This window comes from Xenopus tropicalis, chromosome 8 (assembly GCF_000004195.4).
Source record: "Xenopus tropicalis strain Nigerian chromosome 8, UCB_Xtro_10.0, whole genome shotgun sequence".
Taxonomy (NCBI): domain Eukaryota; kingdom Metazoa; phylum Chordata; class Amphibia; order Anura; family Pipidae; genus Xenopus; species Xenopus tropicalis.
The window spans coordinates 113,794,088-113,816,574 of NC_030684.2; the positions used below are offsets into that span (position 1 = coordinate 113,794,088).

Genomic DNA, 22,487 nt, shown 5'->3' on the forward strand with positions numbered 1-22,487 from the left:
ACCAGCAAGAAGCAGGTATTTTGAGAGCTGAAGAGATTTCAGGCTGAGTTGTGCTTTGATTTGACTCCCTGTGTATAAATTGTATTGGTGTTTTGGATTTGGTACAGATACTGTTTTTGGATATGCTGAATTGTTCCCCCAGTGGAGGCATTAGGAGCTTTTGGTTGAGTCCATGAGAGCATGGTAGTGTGGGAGTGCAAGTCAGAGCCTGCCTAGAATAGGCTATCCTAGTGTCATTCTACGAGTATTGTAACCCCAGCTGCTAGGCTGAACAAAGACATACATCCATTGAATTCAGTTTTTCTGTGTATTGATCTGGATGAAGGCAAGCAAACCCTCTAACAGGCCAACTGCCAATTCAACCTCACAGGGGAAAAATTCCTTTTTTATCAATTACTGCTGTTTTTTTATTTTATCTTTTTATTTATATAAAGGCATCTACTATACTGTACATGTCTGCTTGCTTCTATAGCTTATGTGCACAACTCCGCCATAGTGTCTAAGCCTCTGTAGTGAGCAAGGATCAATCAGTTATTCCACAACATGTCAGCTGCTCTCTAGTCCATCTACAATGGCACTGATAAAGAGATTAAATAGAACTGGGTCAAGCACTGCCCCTTGGAGTATCTCCTATACAACTCTGGTTTTATAAGAATATATTCTGTTGATAACACCAGAGCTGCAATTTAGCCCATAAGGACCTTGACAATGAAGGGATGCTGGGGGCCCAAACATAGAGAGAAAAAAAAAATTAGAGGTCTCCAACCTGTGATTTCACAGCTATTGTTAATATAAAACTCCCTGCACCCCCAACAGCCCCTGCTTGGTACACTACTGTTATAAGTAGTATGAGCATCTAATAAGCATTAATATCATGATATTAAAAGAGATAGTAAGACCAAGGCAGATGCCCTCTCTGCCCTAACAGCAGCCTTGGCAGAGGCAGTAATGCTGGTTACCCTGATCCAGGAGTTCGTGCAGCCAAACAATGGAATCTACCACAGGATGGGTCTTGTTTAGCCAATTCAGCCCACAGCAGGCCTACAGCTGTTATACAGTGTAAGAATGTCAGGTAGGCTTTAGGGCCACCCCAACACTGATATCATACTGATTTGGTAGAAGATGGACAACTCCCCCAACAATATTGCCCAGCTCTTGTTCTTTCTGTGCCCATCTACTAATGATATAAACATGTGTAGCTGCTGGGAATAGATTTAATCTCTCTCTTCTTCTGATAAATACATTTGCTCTAATGCTGGTGTATGTGACAAAAAGGAAAGGAAAATGTCTAATCTGGAAGTGTAAGTAAAATAAAACAGACATATACCCTTGTGTCACTCCACCATTCTTCCACCATGACAGACAGTAGAATAAGATAAGCTGAGAAGTGTTAAACCTGTAGAATGTTATCAGTAAGTGCTGAGAAACCATCTTCTTGATAATACACCACACAGATTCTGTTTCAGACTTTTTCTGTGTCCTTTTATTTTATATTTTAATGTTTTTAATTGGATCTTAACAAATAATATTAACAAGCATAATGGAAAGGGTAGGGGTTAGGAAAAAAAGAAAGGAATGAGGGAAAGAAAGTAAAATAGGGTAAACAGTAGGAAATAAAGAAGTAGGACCAGTAGACCAGTGTCGGACTGGCCCACCAGGATACCAGGTGTCAGTGGGCCCTCTTGCTTCTATTTATCTATATCATTCCCCTATTTCTGTATGGAAAAAAAGAGATGGATGGATAGAGAAAAGAGACCTGGATAATAAAGGGCTTGAGGGAGGAGAGGAGGAATAATAGTTTACAAAGTTGGCCTATGGTCCAAGGTTTTCTGGTGGGCCCCTGGCATCTCAGTCTGACACTAGGGTAGAATACATAGTAGTAAAATAATAACATGGTAAATTAGGTTGAAAAAAGACATGTCCATTACGTTGCAACTATTTGCCTAAGTACTACCTGCCTACTGATAGCTGATCCAGAGGAAGGCAAACCCCCTTACCCTTTGCAGTCTTACCAGTTTGCAGGGGGAACAATTCCTTCCTGACTCCCAAGAGGGCAATTGGACCAGTATTTGGATCAACTTTGTACTAGAGTTAATTTCAGTAATTTGGTATTTCTCACTTTCTAAAAAGTCTTCCAGTCCTGTCTTGGAACTATCTAATGTGTCTGCCAACATAACTGCCTTGAGTAGAGAATACCGCAGTTTCACAGGCATACTAGCGATACTAGCTTTATATATCTATATCAGTACATCTTTAGCCTTGTTTTACGTTAAAGGGGAGAGCCTAGCATTAAGTGTACTTCTAGTATTCCCAGAATACATGAGAGAGTCTGGAATAAGTACAAACAAGACCAAATAAAGTCACAAGGGCCCCTGAGCATCCACTGGCTTTATGCATAATAAACTGGTGTTACTTGTTGGACTAGTCTTTTGGAAGATAAAAACTAGGGTATTACCCTGCTCAAACTTTTCCTGATTCTCTCCTTCTTATCTTCCTCATCCCTCTGCCTCTATATATTTTCTTGTTTCTCTCCTCTCCATCTCTCCTCTCCCTTCTCCTGCCCTGTCCCTCGCAAGCATTCTCCTCTCTCCTCCTCTCGCAGTCTTGTGAGCTGTTCTCTCGTGGCTCGCTAGCAATTCAATTACAGAGGCGAGAGATAGCGAGTCTCTGGCGGAGAGAGGGCCCTGGCTGACAAGAAATATGACAGCCTACTTACAGGGTGTTTATGCAATTAAACTCACCCTCACCACACCTGCTGAATGATAAATGTTTGGGTCTGTGGGTTTAGCCGCGTGTTTGCCTGGGAGGGTACAAACGTATACGCGTGTGCCAAACAGCAAGGCTCTGCTTCTGGAGCTGTATGCATAGCAGTTGGGAAAGCCTCACCAATGACTTCCATTGCCTTTTGCTTTGTGTTTATTAACCTAACATTGCCCATCATTCTGAGGAACATCTCTGTAATTGGTCAGCATATATTTGTGTTTGTTCATGATCAAATGTTCTAAGTTCGGAATATGTTGGGGCTGTAAAAAATAGATGATCTATCTTTGTCAGTCTCTTTTAAGAGGATATTGAGGGGACAGTCTTCGGCTGGCAATGGGAGCTGGGTGTTCCCAGTATCGGACTGGCCCACCAGGATACCAGGAAAACTCCCGGTGGGCCCAGGTGTAAGTGGGCCCTCCTGCTTCTGACCATTTGGCCTGTTGCATGGTCATTCCCTATTTCTGAATGGGAAGGAAGAGTAGAAATAGAGGGAAGAATAGATGATAGCATGTAAGTAAAACAGACTAGGAGAATAAAGTGGTTGGGTGAGGAAAGGAGGAAATATAGTTTGAGAGTGGGCCCATGGTCTAAGGTTTTCTGGTGGGTCCCTGGGTGTTCCACTACCCATTCTTGGACCTCCGGTTGCCTTCTTGGCATAAGACTCTTCCAACTTGGAGTTAAAGTCTCAGGTACATTAAAACGATGCATAAATACAAAATAACTCAGCTATGAGTCTTGCCAAGCTTGAAACTGCTATTGTACAAATAATGCAACTCAGATGTCAACCCTGTTCTTGTTATTTTTACTTGTAAACTCAATAAAGTGTTGAATAAAAAAAAAAAAAAGTCTCAGGTACGTGGCTCACTGCACTGGACCAGCCATAATCAGTATCAAAAATGACTATAAGATCATCATATATTGTTAAACCATCTGAAAACCATGTAAAATATAAAAAAAAACCTTCTTTCATACAAGAGCTCAACATAGTACTCCCCTTCAGCCCCCCCCCCCCATATTTCAGGTGCTATAATATGTGGCTATAAGGTAGAAATGTACTAAAGTACTGAACTAGAAATCCCATAGTCCTCTAGGGAGGAGATTTAGTTTAATAACATCATACAGAGCCATGTCAGTTTACCCAATGGATTTGCAGAGCATTATGGGAAATAGGACCTTTTTTTATTAGTGCTAAATTCTGGCAGCAGTTCAGGCGTTAACCTCCAGCCCGTTAACTGCGAGTGAATAGCAAGTAGCTGAGACCTTGCGAGAGACTAAACCATTTATTCAACCCGCGCAAGCACTTTTTTTTTCTTTATCATAATTATTTCCAAGTCAGATCTCCTCCCTGATTTCCTAACGGGCCTCTCTCTCGCCTAACAACATCCCGGATCCAGAGGCCGTGATAATTCAAACCCCAAACCTCACGGGTCCTGTACCTTTTCGCTCTCTCTTTTTTTTTTTTTTTCTTCTTTTTTTCTTCAGCTTTTTTTTCCAAGGACATTTTTTATTACAAAGCTGATGAAATTTGCATATTAATTTGTTCCTTTCAATTTCTCTTTTTTTTAAGATTAGACGTGACAGTCGGGTATCAGAGCTTGCGTTAGTCAGAGCGGATAAAACATACTGAGACACACCGGAATTGCTATGAGGGGGGAGACTAAATCCAGTGCCTCCTGCACTACAATTTAACCCTTTTGCTAAATCCGTTCCTGAAGTCTATCATATAAAGGGCTAGTATCATCCCCAAATGTTTTGCTTTTAATATTTAATGTTATGCACATCTAATTACTGCTGGACCACTTTCCATCATCAAACAAATTTCATTTTCCTTTAATTATCCTATTTATATCAAGTTGACATATTCTAATGGAGCTTTACAGAGATTATACATCATTCACATCAGTCCCTGCCCCAGTTGAGCTTACAGTCTAACATCCCTATCCCATTTACACACACAATAGGGTTAGTTTTATCAGAAGCCAGTTAACCTAGCGGTATGTTATTAGAGTGTGAAAAGAAGACCACCCGCAAGAAAACCCACACAGGCACTGAAAGAACATACAAATGAATTGGAGTTGTTTCCAAGATAGTCATTCTTGGGAATTTTAAGTTCAATTTCCCTTTGGACAGGGCCCCCTTAGCTCATAACAAGAGTACAGATACAGAAAACATTGGTGTTTCAGCCACAGTTCCAATGATATGTAGGGCAGCAGTTAGGTTTTCACCCCATATATCAGCATAATTGACCTTTAAGCAGGGCTGTTGTTAATTCATATTAGCATTCCTCTTGCTTATGTCTCAGATGCATGGAATTTTTTATACATATAACTTCCAAATTGCATATAAAAATCCTCATATCATAATACATTTTATATAGTAAATAAGTGTACTTACCATACCTATTGGGTAAAACACATGGCTTTACAAGGCATCTACAAAGCAGCACAGTGGCTGGGTGGGGGGGTTGCACTGCTGCCTGCAATTCTGGGGCCCTGAGTTTAATAGTACAGTTATGGGACCCTTTATCCAGAATGCTCGGAACCTGGGGTTTTCTGTCATTCGTATCTCCTACCTTAAGTTTGCTAAAAAAATTATTTAAACGGTAATCAAGCCAACTAGGATTGTTTTGGCTCAAATAATGATTAAGTATATCTTAGTTGGGATCAATTACAAGGTACCGTTTTATTATTACAGAGAAAAAGGAAATCATTTTTAAAAATGTTAATTATTTAATTAAAATGGAGTCTATGGGAGATGGCCTTTCCATAATTTAGAACTTTCTGGATAATGGGTTTCCGGATAAGGTGTCCGATACCTGTACCTGAGCTTTATCTGCAAAGGTATGACTCCTGATAAAACTGTCCCAACTGTGTCTCCACACTGGGGCAGGGATTGATGGGAATGATGTGTAATATCTGTAAAGGGCTTTGTAAACATATTGTTGTTATGTAAAATATAAATACAGATCCCATCAAACCGCAGCCTTTCACTGTAGAACGGGTGGTGGAACTTGTAGTTCACAGGCTGCACATCCCATGGGGCTTATATGCTACAGTATATTTTCACCCAGTGCCTTATTGTTTTTTATAGGCACCTGAGGACCATGCCTTCAGTGGCAGCTTTAGGTGTAGCAGCCCTTGGCTGCCAATATAGAAAGAAAAATATTTTAGAGCTAAAGAGGACGGTAGGGGGAGTACTTACTTAATTGGCATATTCCTAGGGGGGCAGCTACGGTCCCTGACCAAAATACAATACTTTTTTTCAAATATCTATGTAAGCCCCTAAGCCCTGTAAAGAGCTGGGAAGTTTTCTGCTGGTAAGTTCTAGTTTCAACCCTTGCTAAATATGTCCCCAAGTGTAGGCAATAGGATATACCCTTCAATAGACACACATATGTATCAAGAAAAACATACTTTGTGGCCTCCCTGCAAAGACTCCTTCTTTAGGACTGAGAAGGCAATCTGACCAATGGGGAGCAGTGTGCCCCAGAAAAGGAATAGGCTATAAGGATTTCTTGGAGTTGTCAGTACAGAATAGCCAGTGCACCAGCCATAGAACTTGTTTTGGTTATACTCATATAAAAGGCGCTGTGTGTACAGCAGTCACCATTACTTTTCCCAACAGTACTATTACATCTATATAGCAAGCCTTGGCAAAGAGATATGTTACCACTGCAAGCTGTGTTAGAAAATAAGGCAAGGGGGCGAAATAGTAAGAGCATATGTACTGGAATCCATATTGAAACAAATTATCTACCAGACTGGTCTGGTACCCTTCCTTTGGTTAGTAATCTAAGCACCACCAGGGCGTGCCATGCAATTAGTGCGGCACAACTAATGTACCACTCGAGCTGCCAATATGTATTCTCTGACACTGACCAGGGTTAATTCCCAGACCTAGCAGTGTGCTACTGTGGTCAGGCCCATTACTGTGATTAATAACAATATTCTAAGCACCTTCAGTGGCCTGTGTGGGAGAGACTGTAAGGTGACCCTAATCAGAGAAGCGCCAAATCAGCCAAGCAGAGTCAGTGTGACTCCTTATTATGCAGGTTAGCCCAAAACCTGACAATTTCATGGGTCACCATTATTCAGACACTCTGCTGAAACTTGCAGGACATAATGCTCTGATTTGTTTTTAAAAAAAAAAGAAAAAAGTTTGGAAAGTAAAGAAAACTGTATTTCTAATCTTTTGTATTGGGCTTTAATTTTACTTTTTAGTTTTGTTATCTGTAAATTGTGAGATGCCTTATTATATATTCTGACCAACTACTATTAGTACCATAAGCTGCAATATTTACAGTGAGAATCCTATATAGGTATATGCAATAAAGAGAAATACTGGGATTCTACTGAACTGAGCATATATATATATATATATATATATATATATATATATATATATATATAAAATCTCCTGAGCAGCAGGAGGCGCTAAAGAGCACCCATGGTATTACAGTGTGTACTGTGCTGGTATGATATAGTCTATACACACAGAGCTTTTGTACAGAGAAGTAGAAGGTGCTAACTAGCACCCATAGGATTTAATATAGCTTTTGTTTGAGAAATAGGAGGTCCTTGATGGCACCCACAGGATTCCAGTGAGTACTGTGCTGGTATGATACAGAGAATATACACGGAGATCTTTTATACTGAGCAGCAGGAGGCGCCAAAAAGCACCCATGATATTTCAGCAAGTACTGTGCTGATGTGATACAGTATATACAGGTATAGCTTTTGTATTGAGAAGTAAGAGGTGCAATGGGATTCCAGTGAGTACTGTATTAGTATGACAGAGTAATGTAGAATACACACAGAGCTTTGATTCTAAGCAGTAGGTGGTGCTAAAGAGCACCCTATGGGATTACAGCAAGTACTTTGTAAGTATGACACAGAGTAATGTAGGGTACCCACAGAGCTTTGATACTAAGCAGTAGGCAGTGCTAAAGAGCACCCGATGGGATTACAGCAAGTACTTTGTAAGTATGCTACAGAGTAATGTAGGGTACCCACAGAGCTTTGATACTAAGCAGTAGGCAGTGCTAAAGAGCACCCTATGGGATTACAGCAAGTACCTTGTAAGTATGACACAGAGTAATGTAGGGTACCCACAGAGCTTTGATACTAAGCAGTAGGTGGTGCTAAAGAGCACCCGATGGGATTACAGCAAGTACCTTGTAAGTATGACACAGAGTAATGTAGGGTACCCACAGAGCTTTGATACTAAGCAGTAGGTGGTGCTAAAGAGCACCCAATGGGATTACAGCAAGTACCTTGTAAGTATGACACAGAGTAATGTAGGGTACCCACAGAGCTTTGATAGCAAGAGGAAAGAGAAGCATTACTGGGTATTACAAGGAGAAGCAATGTGCAGAGACAGTACAGGCTGAGCAGTGCCCATAATCTGATGATAATGAAGTGTACATGTAATTTCACAGCAGGCGGTGGGATCAGAAAGCTTTGGGTTGTGTGAGAAAGTGCTTGGCAGCATCTAGTACACAATCTCCAGCCTGGGTCTCCCACTTCAAAGGCCGCCGTGCCACACACCCACTGCTTTCTGTGCCACTCCAACCTGTTCATTAGATATATGCCTCATCCATTATTAGCACTGCTCACTGTGACACAGGGACAATTCCGGTTTTGAAATATTGAACGCATTTCCAGGCTCATGCTGTGTGTATAGAGAAGGGGGGGACGGGACACTGAGCCCCCCCCCCATCCTTTCCTCTCTCTGCCGCCTTTCACAATCCATCTCTCTCCTCTCATAGCTCTAAGGCCTCATTGGGGATACATACATTAAGCCCTTTAAATCGTTTATAATAAATCTTTGTCTAAGGCTCATTTTGACAGTCTCTCTCACTTTCCCTCTTGCTCCCTCTCTCTTTATCTGACCCTTTTTAAAAGAGCTTCTTTTAAAAGAGAATCCTCAATAGTCTGCTAATCCACTGGGTGTACTGACAGAGAGAGAGACAAGAAAGGCAAAAAGATACAGCCCCGGGAAATATACACACACAACACTGCGCCTTTACACACAGCTCATGCCCGCAGCCGCTTATTAACTCCTTCCCTCTCCCTCGGCTAAAACCCAACCTTGTATCCTTAACCCTCTTTCCTCAGCGCCCTGTGTAGGGATGGAAGGAGTTAATCAGGATGTGCATGCTGAGATTTGGTGGGATAATTGTCATTTATCACCTACCCCGAGCGATAGCAATGGTAATATGAAAGCTAAAACTATTAATACTTATTTCCTTTTGAATAATGCCCTAGTCCTTTAAAGGGAAAATATGCCTTGTTGCTAATTGTGCTTTATCTTCCATTTCTAATTCCTAAATTAACCAATAAGGTTGTAGCATATGTGCATGGAACATTGATTGGCAGCTGCTATTTTGCATTTTTGCTTGTACATGGGGCCATTTTAGCCCAAGTAGAATGTGCACTAAACTCCCATGTGTCGGGTAAGTGTCACTCATATGGGATGTTCTGTGGTCTCCACCACCATGAAAGTATCAGTGAATGCTATGTGCTGCCAACTAATGGTTTAATAGAAACCACAAATCTCCATTTATTGCTACCAAAACAACAACTCAAACTGTCAGGTCTGTCTTTGGGACTATGTAGCTACATTGCGTGTCATGCTAGCTGTGTGCAAAAAGAACTAGCGCTCTTGTCTCATTCTCAGTTGGTATTGGGAAAGAACTTCGGTTACTGTCAGTCAAGTCAGTCAGTTGTCAATGTTTCCCATTCCATAGAATTATGGGTTGTAGAAGTAACCAAGCATACATTATATAGGCTAACTGGCAATGTGGGCTATAATGTAGTAACTAGGTTTAGAGGGCAGTGATACCCGCTGTGGCTAATAGGAAAGACAAAGATAATTTAGCCCTGATATTAGAAAACTTTTATCCTCTCATAAACTGGTCTATAACCACTTCAGAGAGACTCTGGCCTTAGTACATTGGTTAATAGAGATTAAGTAATTCCTTATGATGATCCAGTCCAGATTGCTCAGTTTTATTGGCTATATTATACTTGTTAAACACTGCAGTGTGGTACATGTCATATCAGAACCAACTGCTGGTGTTACAGTGGCTGTATTACGAAACACGGTGCTAGTATTATCTCCCCATTAAGCCTCTTATTTTGAGCTTATAGTGTTTTTGTTTATGTTTGTAACAACATGCAAGGATTTCTAGATACTCCACAGCCCTCCCACCCACCCACCATCGGCTCCTGTGATCCCATTCTCTTGTGCAGCCTCACATTGGATCCCCGAACCAGCTGGATCTGAAGCCGGCACTTCCGTTTTTGATCTTTCCGCTTTTGATTGCCACTAATGAATGAGTTTGTTTCATTTAGAATGGGAAGCCTGTGATAAAGGAAAAGAGTCAGATGCCACAAGATTAGAGAGAAGATGTAATGGGCATGGCGATGAGTACTTAACCATCCCTCCCATTCTTTTTAAATACAAAATATATATATATACAATATTAGTATTGCAGGGGTATAAATCTCTTGCCCGTGACTTTATGTAACTCGTCCTCTTTTTGTTTGCAGTGGAAGCCACTAGCCCCGGGATTCTCCCTCAGGATAACTCTCTGGAACGCTCCTTTTTTATCAGGATGAAATCCACTCTGACCAAGAGAGGGGTGCACATCAAATCCTCGGGGTACAAGGTAAGTGCTCCTTTATTAACACCCTAATGCTACGTTTGAGAACATATGAGAGGAAGACTTTTTTAGGGTTGTGTATCAATGCAAATGTGGCATAATTAAAGATTTATCCAGTTCTTTTGAAATGCAATGTATTTGGACACACTTTGCCTTATCACCACTTGATACATAGTAACCTCTTTGCATCTCCAGCTCAGTGTACATTGATTTATGGGAGCATGGGGACAGCAAATATGTTTCCCCTCAATTTTAGTATCTGCCCCACAGCCCCTTTCTTTCTCTAATGCTGTGGCTTTGTCTTTCTCTTTCTGCCCCCTCTGGTTTGCTTTTTAACATCAAGGCCTTCTTATTGCTTCCAAAATGTGTCTGGGAGAGAATTCTCCCCCAGGCTGCCTACATTCTAAAGGTACCTTTGAAGAGACTAAGTTTATGAAGAATCTATATGGATTGTCTCTCTTGGGGCAGGAGGGGAGAGAACGAAGCCGAGATCTAAGATGTGAGGTACAAGGCCTGCACTGCCGTTGCTCGCACAGAGAATAGGCATTATTGTACATAAATTGCAGGTACATCAGGGAGCGCAGAGGCTGGCCTCCTCCTGATATTAAAGGGACAAAATGTGTGGTATAGAAATGGCAGTTCCTATGCAGCCTGGTCGTTCCAAACCAGCATATACGCTACAAAACATACAACCAAAGTCTGAACCAAAACTTAACTCCAATGTTCATATTTTTTTAAAAAGAAATGTGTATTTCCTGCAGTTTACCCACACTTTAAGGCATCAAAATAACTGGAGGTATTTGTGCTTGTGGTTCAGTTTTGCTTAACATCTAAAGTGTTATTTACTGACACAAGTGCTGCATCAAAAATGCAATTTTGGCTGCAAATTGCCATGTTTTTTACCCATAATGCAGCTTTTATCCCATAATTCCACCAAAATTATGCCCATGCTCCGGTGTACACCCACTGCAGTTGTGCCCAGTGACCCACAGCAATGTTCAGCTGCTGGGCATTTTGGGTGCTGTAAGCAGTTAATTTAATAGCAGTTAATTCTTGGGCATCATCAGGAAATAGAATGCATGAATAGGGTGGATAAAAAGCCATTAAATCAAGGCTCCGTATCCCAGCAAGTCTGAATGGGTTAACTCGGCAAGCTGGTGTATGGGAAGTTAAGGTCATAGGAAGGGGATTGAGCTCCTGTTGCTGTGTGTACCTCCACTTCCCCTCCCCTTCCAGTGTCACTTTGGATTTAGCTGCTGAAATATATAAAAGTACCACAGGAGCCTCTGATGTGTTTCTTGCCACAAGCGTTCCGCCAGCAAAACTCCCTGCGTGTGTCATAGAGGAGCTGCTCGCACTCTTTTTTTTTTTTTGTTCCTTTCTAGATTATTTGGCTTGTTCCTCCCCAAACTGCTCTTTATTTAACTTCTTCTTTTTTTCTTGTACATTTCACTTTTGACTTTCCTGCCATCAGCATTCCCTTCATTTTCCTTTCTTCTGCTCCCGTTACTTTTCTGATAAATGTCTAGGAATTGGCTATGGAAGTCTATATCCACCCATGCTAACAATGCCATTAACTGGCTATTTAAGGGACTCCGCCATGGGATAAACAGGATTTCCTCTTGTACCTGCAAAGCAGTTGCACTCATAAATAGAATAGTCATGTCTTTGGACTGTAGCTGTTGCTGCAATGCAATGCCCATAGAATTTGGGAGTTGTAGTTCATCAGCAGCTGTAGTTCAGTGCAACATATATATAAATAGAAAGGTTCTCTTTCTTTTAACTTCACACTTACATTTTTAACCATGTCTTTATCAGCTTAGCCAATCCCCATTCTGGTTTCTTTATGTTTGACAGGTTATCCACGTCACTGGGCGTCTTCGTCTCCGTGTGTCCCTGTCCCATGGAAGGTCGGGGGCTGGGCAAGTGATGGGTCTGGTTGTGGTGGCCCATGCCCTCCCGCCCCCAACTATCAATGAAGTTCGAATCGACTGCCACATGTTTGTAACTCGTGTCAACCTGGACCTCAATATTATATACTGTGAAAATAGGTACGCTATGGATCCATGCTTAAGTACAGGATACAGTGGGGTCATTAATAAACAATGGGCAAATTTGCACCTAGGCAGTAACCTATGGCAACCAATCGGAAGTCTGTTTTCATTGTTATAGCTTCTACTGGCTGGAAAAATGTAATCACAGATTGGTTGCTATGGTTTACTGCCCTGGTACAAATTTGACCAGTATTTATAAATGACTCCCTCTGAGAATTAGTGGTGTAAATAATAGAAAGAGCAACAGGTGCTAAGATCCAGAGGATATAGAGGACCCCATGCAAATAATAATACAAATGCATTACATACCGGTATGTGTGTTACCATGTACAACTGCGGGCAAAATGTTGGATAGGTCACCTTAAAGGGGTTGATCACTTAACTTTTAGTATGCTGAGTAGAGTTATATTCATCATTTTTTAATATTTGTGGTTTTTGAATTATTTAGCTTCTTGTTCAACTGTCCAGTAAGGAATTTCAGCATTTATCTGGTTGCTAGGGTCTAAATTACCTCAGCAACCAGGTAGTGGTTCAGTGACCCCCATTTCAAATCTGGAAAGAATCAGAAGAATAAGGCAAATAATTCAAAAACTATAAAAAATTTAAAAAAATGAAGACCAGTTAAACAGTTACTAACTAAAAGTTAACTTCAAGGTGAACCAAACCTTTTAAATGAAAACCCAGCTTGTAGCCCTGGCTTGCCATTGATCATGCTGCCAGTAAACACAGGGCGCCGCCAGTGCCGCAACTTGAGGTTCCCAGACCTCTGCAAAACAAATTTCCCTCTACATTGGGGACTGCGATACCTCACTGCAGTATCTCCTGATTCCAAGCTAAGCCAAACTGCTTGTTATACCACTGGGCAAAGTCTTTCTTGGGTGACCCCTCCATCATGTAAGCTGTGGGAGACATGAATTGCAAACATATATTGAGATTGCACCCCACTTGGGCTAAACGTTTGGGCCCCTGGTCCGGCTGTCTCTTGTTAAAGGGAAAAAATATCTAAGCCTACCCCAATATTTTACAGTTTGTCCTTAGCCCTGTCTAACAGTGACCCTTATAACCTACAGCAGGGGTTATAAGGCTAAGTCGCGGGCCAAATTTTTTATTAATATACTTAGTAAGATACTAAGGGGTATATGTACCACAATGTGTAAAAAGTGGAGTAAGACATTACCGGTGATGTTGCTCATAGCAGCCAATAGATGCTTTGCTACTGTTGAAATCTGATTACTGATTGGAGGCCTTGGGCAACATCACTGGTAATGCTTCACTCCACTTTTTACACAGCATGATAAATATACCCCTTAGTCTTAGTTACTATGTGAGGAAAATGGAAATTGATCAGGCTGGATGGTCAGACACACTCACCAAGGGCCACATAAAACAGCCAGGGGGGCCGGATTTGGCCCCCGGGCCTTGTGTTTGACATATATGACCTACAGTCTGCTCACCCTACACTCAGGCCTCAGCCTGTCTCTATTCATCTGCAGGCAGAAGGTCAGCTGGCATTTAGCAAAAATCAGTGTCACTCTCCTTGTTAATGGGCACTCTGCTGGCCAACAGATATAGCAAGGCACCAGTGATCCCTATAACCTGAATTCTGAATGCTGGCCTCTGCTGGAAACAAGTGCTGCTCTGTCTGAGACTGCTAAATTGGTTGGGACAGCACCACTGCCCGAACCTGTCCTGATAATTAGCAGGGGGGATGTCACGCTGCGTTAGAGGGTAGCTCAAGATCGGGCCAGACTCTGGTGCTGGAGTCTGTTTTACTACATCATCATCTGGGTCTCATCTAACCAGCCATATGCAGGGCCCTCTGCTCTTTCATTGGCATTAAAGTTGGCCACTCTTGGCAGCAAATTGTCACAATGCCATGAAATGAGAGAGGCTATGGCAACCAATTTACATGTTAATCAACCCCAAAGCAGAATTGTTTTAGGCCTTAAATCTACCCGACCCATGTATCACTGGCATAGCACCACATAATAGGTTTACTCCTAGTTTGGTGTAGCCGGTACCAGCCGTTAGTGTATACGGCGCTGTATAGTTATCCCTTTTGTTCAGTGCTGCTTCATTAGTCGGTTCATTATTCATGGGATCTAATGATGATCATTGCTATTATCACCAGCCTTATTATTACCATTATTAGTGCTATTACAGGTTATTACACGCTTTGTCATTTATATCATTCACCGAGTAATATCCGCTGATTATTATAATTCCGATACAGCCGCACGGAAAGCGTTGTGTCGCCCGCGCTCTGGGTAATTAGTGGCCTCGTTGTTTTCCGCCTTCGCGATCCGACAGAAATAATTGCTCGTTAATTACTTCCAGTTACATTCACTTTTGCAAAGTCTTTGGAAAGGACAAAAGAAGGGGATTTAACCCTTGCATGTGGTTTGGGGAGATAAAATGGAGGGGTGATATGAGCTGCACATGTGGAACTTGGTAGGGAAGCTTCCTGGTCCGGAAAGGGTTACAAATATGAGATCTATTGGAGCAAACAAGGGAGGCTTTTATTGTTCATTTCCAGGCATTTAATAACTCATTGGTTGCCAAGGGGCTGGCAATAATTGTCTGTAGGGAGGCTCCACTATACAGCACATTGCTGCACACTCACACACATATATATATATATATAGCACACAGTGTGGGTCAGAGTTACAGCATAGAAGGGTTGTTGTGCGGATTGGCAGGATTTTAGCTCTTCTTTATTGGCACATCCTCTTGTATCCAAAGGGATTCCACTGTGATGGACCCCCTGCTGTGCAAAGGAATAAAAGTCCATTCAGCAATGTATCTTTCTCCCCTTATTTTCCTTAACCTTTTCATATTCAGATCTGTCAGTGGTGTGGGAAATGGTTAACTTACTGGTTTTCAGTTTCTCTTACCAACTCCCATGTCTTGTAATGAAAATGTAATATGTTGTATGTTCTAGCCCTGTCTCCTTTTTATTGTCCTCCCTTGGATATTGCAGGATCAGTGATTACATGGACCTCAATGCTGTGGATCTAATGGGTAAAAGATGCTATCACTTTATCCATGCTGAGGATGTGGAGGGCATCAGGCACAGCCATCTTGACTGTAAGTATGCTCCACTGCCCAGCCACACTGTGCCGCAACAGCCATGCACTGCCTCATGTACCCACTCCCAGAAACTGCCCACCCTGTGTATATACAGTGGCATTCTGCCTGCACTGTGTATTCAATCTCACACTTCCTGCAGCTCTGGACTGAGAGTCAAAATAGGCCCTGGTATGTCAAGTACACAGAGACCCAAACAGCTCCTCACCAGCCCAATAAATAGTGACTGTCTCTGGCATCTTACAGCAGCCTCTCTGGCATTTGCCAGAACCCACAGATTGCCAGTCTGCTCCCCACACTCTGCATCCACTATTAAGCTGCCTGCACTGTGCATTCCTCTGTTGTAAAACTGCCTGTACTGTGTATTCCTCTGCTGTAAAACTGCCTGTACTGTGTATTCGCCTGTGTATTCACTTTAAATGGCTTCTATAGATCTTCATCCACTCATCTTCCTCCTGGCCCATGTTAACAATCTACTTTGTTGAGCTACTGCCCAAAGCTCCCTAAGAAAGCTGTCAGAGAATTGTGGGAGTAGTAGTTTGGCAACAGCTGGAGAGTCTCGGGTTGCACATTGTTTTTCTCAAGTTAAAGGTGTAGTGTATCTTTAATTTTGTATAGAATAGTCATTTCTTAGCAACTTTTCAATTGATCTTCATTTTGTATTTTTTGTAGTTTATTAATTTGCCTTCTTCTTTTGCCTCTTGACCCCAGCAGCTAAAAACTATTGCTCTGCGTTACATATATATTGTTTTTGTTACTTTTCATTGCTGTCTATCAGTCCCTCTCCTATTCATATCCCTCTCTCTCATTCAAACTTACTGACTGGTTGCTAGGGTAATTTGGACGCTAGCAATCAGATAGCTAACAAATTTCCAAACAGGAATGCTCCTGAACTAAAAGCTAAATAATTCAGAAACCACATAATAAAAAATGAAGGCCAGCTGCTATCTATCTCAGAATTATACTAAAGGTAAATTTAAAGATGAAAATCCCCTTTACACTGGCGTAACTAGATGTTACTGGGTCCCACAGCAAATTCAATTTAGTGCCCCCAAAATATTGGTAAGTTGCCCTGTGCTATCAAGATATATTGAAATTGCTCACTCATTAGGGCCTTACAGGCCCCCCTGCAACTTCAGGGTCTGATTCCTCTGTAATAACATCCCTGCCCCTTTTAAAAAAAATATTCTTGCTGCATTCCCATTGGATCATTCTTCTCTCTCTGTGCCTGTATGAGTTTGATGTATGGGGGCCTCAGGGCTGTCACCTGTTTACTGAGATATCCCAGACACAGGCAGTACTGCCCTTTGGGATGTACATGTTGTATATATGCCCTGGCCAGTGGGGCCTTATTGTAAGTACAGACCTGCGTATGAGCAGAATGCTTCTAAATCTGCCCTCTCGTGGCTTTCATTCCTGGCCTATATGTGCCATCTGTATTCATGTGCCTCGCGTGAGATGAATTACGTTTCATGAAAAATAGCCCATTCCATTTGTGAGTGACTGTGAAATTATAGATAGTGCGACACGCCGTCGGATGGCTGAGACAGATAGATTATTGTGTATTATGCATTTGTGTTTGTAGCCGTGATTAGATTGTGCGTATATGTAGGGGGGGGAGGCCGCTGCATAACCTTTATATAGCGCTGCACAGTTTTACACTTTGCTGTGTATGGAATAGCTTCTCTATATGTAATCAGTAATAAATGGCCCAGGTCTTGTATCCTATAGCATCCAATCATCAGGTAGCATTAACTCGTACATTGTACATCTGATTGGTTGCTATAGGCAACTATATCCAGCACAAATATTGCTCCGGATATTAAATGACCCTCTGGGTTGCAATGTTTTTACAAGGCGTCATAACCCATAGAAACCAATCAAATGCTGTTAAATAGATGACTAGTAAGTGCAACATGGTTGCTATGGGTTACAAGGCCTGGTGCAAACTTGCAGCTATGCAGTAGAGTAGCAAATACAGTCTGCAGGCTCTTTATTGCTGCGGCGTTGCATACATGTGGCCACTGCTGTACATTGTGTAGGGCTGTTTGTGAAGCAAGGCTTCGGGAATGCACCTAACAGCGTGTATGATACATAGGGCCCGATTCACTAAAGTCCGAAATAAGGAGTGCTATTTATAGCATGCGTTAAAAATCTTATCACTTCTTATTTTTCGCTCGATTCACTAAAAGGACACTTGTCATAATTAAGAAGCGATGTTCTTGGCGTTATTTATCTTGCGACGACATATTTTCAAGCAATATATTACGCAACGCACAACATATTACGCAGCACGTTGCTTGAAAATATGTCGTCGCAAGATAAATAACGCCAAGAACATCGCTTCTTAATTATGACAAGTGTCCTTTTAGTGAATCGAGCGAAAAATAAGAAGTGATAAGATTTTTAACGCATGCTATAAATAGCACTCCTTATTTCGGACTTAAGTGAATCGGGCCCATAACTGGGATTGAAGGAGAGAAACTGATTAAATGATGTATGTAAGAGGTTTGGCAGCAGCATAGAAGCCCACGCGCGGCTATATATTCGTCTGGTGTCCAAGTTTTAGGATTCCACCAATCCCTCTGCTTCTGTCACTGCCTCTGGGACACATTTCCTGCATCATCTGATAAATGGAATATGGATGTTACAGCCATTTTATGGCTCTTTTATTCAATGTTAAAGTCCTAATTGAGCCCTAAATTATGTAAAGCAGACGCTGCCAGGAGCTGGCGGATGTCATTTGGATCCCAGAAAGGTTATCCTGTCTGGCGCAGACGCGTGCTCAACGGATAACATCTCCCCCTCAAAATAAGGACACAGGGGAGCGGCGTGGAACCTGTTAGAGATGCAAACCCCCCTGAGCAGCGCGGGGCCTGACACATTGACAGGGATAAGTGCTTGTTTCTGTGTGCCTGATGGTTCTTTTTATTCCGTGGCACCTCAGTCACTGAACTGAGCCGATCCGCAAAGGTTTCCATGTGCAATAGGTATTCATTCAAATACCTGTGCTGGCACAAACTGAACTGTACCTTTCCTTAAATTCACGCAGTTTTACTGCCCCAATACCTGGACTTACCCCCCTATACATGTATGTGCCACACTTACTTCTCCTTGCAACCACACAGTTGTTCTGGGACTTTTTGAGTTAGTGTTGTTAATTCTTTTAGAGGTAATATTGAGGCTGCATAGTTATACTATGTGGGTGCATCAGTGAATTGCACTGTTCCTCTATATACAAATGTTAGAATTACGTCTTCAATTGCACTATCCCTGTGCTATTCACTTATTAGAATTCCACTATCCCTCTGCTAACCCCATGTCAGAGTTACCTCTCCAATGAACTACACTATCCCTCTACTATGTATGTGTCAGAGTTACCTCTCCAATGAACTGCACTATCCCTCTACTATGTACTGTATGTGTCAGAGTTACCTCTCCAATGAACTGCACTATCCCTCTACTATGTACTGTATGTGTCAGAGTTACCTCTCCAATGAACTGCACTATCCCTCTACTATGTACTGTATGTGTCAGAGTTACCTCTCCAATGAACTGCACTATCCCTCTGCTAACCCCATGTCAGAGTTACCTCTCCAATGAACTGCACTATCCCTCTACTATGTATGTGTCAGAGTTACCTCTCCAATGAACTGCACTATCCCTCTACTATGTATGTGTCAGAGTTACCTCTCCAATGAACTGCACTATCCCTCTACTATGTATGTGTCAGAGTTACCTCTCCAATGAACTGCACTATCCCTCTACTATGTATGTGTCAGAGTTACCTCTCCAATGAACTGCACTATCCCTCTACTATGTATGTGTCAGAGTTACCTCTCCAATGAACTGCACTATCCCTCTGCTAACCCCATGTCAGAGTTACCTCTCCAATGAACTGCACTATACCACTACTATGTATGTGTCAGAGTTACCTCTCCAATGAACTGCACTATCCCTCTACTATGTATGTGTCAGAGTTACCTCTCCAATGAACTGCACTATCCCTCTACTATGTATGTGTCAGAGTTACCTCTCCAATGAACTGTACTATCCCTCTACTATGTATGTGTCAGAGTTACCTCTCCAATGAACTGCACTATCCCACTACTATGTATGTGTCAGAGTTACCTCTCCAATGAACTACACTTAATGTCCCGCATATATTGATAATGGGTGAGCGCAGAGGACCTCTTGTTGCTCCCTCTACTTAATACATGAAAGTTCCACAGTTATTTTTTGCTATTTTTGCCCCTACACCTATGAACCACAGTAACCTCCCCTATGAGCTGAACTATCTCTGTACTTTACATGTATGTGCTACTTACCTACCCTTTGAACTGCACCATCCTTCTCCTTTACATGTGTGTACCAAAGATAATTTTACCAACAGCTGCATAGGTCCCCTATTCTGTTAGTATGTGCCACATTTATCTGCAGCTAAGAGTTGCTCCCCTTTGCATGTATGTGCCTGTTACTTCTTCTAATAACTACACCGTCCCTCTCCTCTATATCATGTTCATTTCTGTGTTGCTTTGTTATGAACTGCGCTGTCCCTCTCCTCTACCCATTTGTACCTCAGTGTTCCTAAGACCTGCAGTGCCCCTTTGCTCTCCATGTGAGTACCAGTAGATGTAGGCTGTGCCGACTGAAGATGGAGCTCTGTATCTGTGCATGTGGATGCTCTAAGCAGTTGCTGTGAGGAGAGAAGGAGTTATGAGAGATGTTACAGCTCAGTGAACAGTATCTGGTTCATGAGTACAGCTATTGTACTATAGAGTTTCACAGTCGCTCATAACAAACTCCTGGGAACATACAGTTGTTTTGGTCTTCTTTTCATTCAATTCATCAAGATTTAGCCTGTGGTCCTTCAGCTCCTGTAGCATTACAATTCCCAGCACCCCTTAATAGCCCTAATTAAAAGTAATATTTGGTTCCTCAGTGTCTGCTGCTGTTACAATAATGTTATTGTTTTAATATGTATGTTTAGATGTCAATAGCATTGCAGTTTAATTCTTTTGGATGTCAGAGAGATGCAGCACATTGTTGTGAAGTTCAACAACAGTTTGAGCATCCCTTGTGTTTATAATAAAGCATCACTTTAGTCCGTCCTTTGTGCTTCTGTGAACGTTACATCTACCAAGAGGCACCAGAGATGCTGAGGCAGTCAGTAAATGTCCTGCCTGCTCTACCCCAAACTTGCTCTGCTTTTACCCTTAGCCAAACTTTTCTTTTCATATGGGCTGCATTTAGGGTTGCCCCCTGGCCTAGAGGCTAAAAATAAAGCTTGATGCAAATGTTATTAATAAGGAAGGAACATAAAAATATAGCACATTTGCCAAAATGCTGGAGTGGTTTTATAGGAAACTCTGGGGGGAAGCGCAAGTAAATGAGCCCTATTGTTAGATTCAGCATTCTGCCACTAGGTGGAGATTGTATGGCAAACTATCTGCAGAGAAAAAGCATTCTCTGAGACTTACACTGCTGCAAAAAAATAAAAACTTAAGAAGCATTAAGCTCTTTTTAGACTGGAAATACTTTCTAGGGCACAGACTGACCCTCTCAGGGCGTTTCCTGTTCAAATCAATGGGAGTCGGTGAGGGCAGTTTTGGATTATATCTGTCTGAAAAGCATTCCACTTGCCATCAGGCTTAGGTTATCTTCCCCTTTAAATGAATGTTACTGATGGTAGATACGTGTGCTTGTGCATGTTACTTGTAGATGACACGTATGAGTGTTATAATTAGAATAAGCTAGAGAGCATGGCATTCAGTGTAAATGTCAGTTGGCATTGGCACAGGATCTCTTCCCCAGCAAGTAGGGCTTTTAGTGTTTGGGATTGTGGGCCATGTCATGCTGAAACTTCTATCTTTTCTCTCAGTCTTATGCAGATTTTTTAATAAATCAATGAAGTGTCCTTTCCAACACAGCGAAGGACATACACGGAAAAAAAAAACTTTATTTTATAAAATCCCTCAGTTTTCCAGTTCATGTCTGATCCCCTCTCCCTTGGCCCCCCTCCATCACTGCGTCCCTCAGCGTTGAGGCGTCATCTGGCGTTTGTTTTTAAAGCTGCCGCGGAGGACGGAGCTGACTGTCAGGGTGCCGTGGGCAAGAGGTGCAGATTAAAGCAGTTTTATTCCTTTTCATGTTGACGCTGCCAGTTTGGTGACTGGAGAGAGGGAAAGGGCGGAGGGGGAGAGAGGGGGGTAGGAAGGCCTGCCAGTCACATTGCAATCCGGCCCTCGTTCTTTTCTAAGCGGAGGTACAGCCCTCTGGCTGGGATCTACAAGCTCCAATGTCCAGTGCTAAGCAATAACCTAGCCCACCCTTGGGTCCCTTCTCTCTCTGGAGGGTATATATTGTACTTATCTGTCTTGTGCCAGTCAGACACATCCCTACAGTGATTCAATGCCCTTTCCTTTCTCTTACAGTCTCTTTAACATCACCATTATTTATTTAATTCTAATTAATAAAATTAAAGCCAGAGAAAGGTATTTTTCTCATGCATAGGTTCCTGGGCCCAGCTAGAGGGCTAGTTAGTAAGAGAACTGCCATGAAAATCTGTTTGCTTTGCTGTCATTTATATACCTTGAACTATATGTCAGTGCCTGATAGGCCTATGGTTTTATAAATCCCTGTATGAGCTAACTAAGGCCTGAACAAACATTGTACTACAGGAGGTGGGGGGTATTTTCCTTTCTCTTTAAATCCAAACACATTTGCCATAAGGCAGTCTGGTTTCCAGACAGGAGTTGTGTGAGCCCCTGAGTCTTAAATACACACTTGCACATATCATTTCTGTTTAAAGGACAACTAAACCCTATTTTATTTTACATACCAAATCTGCTGTACCAGCCCAGACACTTTCCTTTATAGCTGACCACAGCAGAAACCCATCTTCTGATCTGGTTAGA

The 22,487-nt window shown here is 42.0% G+C and overlaps 1 protein-coding gene across 5 annotated transcripts in view; it reads left to right on the plus strand.

Annotated features, from left to right (window-relative positions):
• npas3 (neuronal PAS domain protein 3) overlaps positions 1-22,487 on the plus strand; it is a 284,441-nt gene that overhangs the window by 245,221 nt on the left and 16,733 nt on the right. For all 5 annotated transcript variants that reach the window (XM_012968644.3, XM_012968649.3, XM_012968646.3 and 2 more), the window contains 3 exon segments: positions 10,317-10,435; positions 12,287-12,480; positions 15,464-15,570. In XM_012968644.3, coding sequence (XP_012824098.2) covers positions 10,317-10,435; positions 12,287-12,480; positions 15,464-15,570 — 420 coding nt within the window.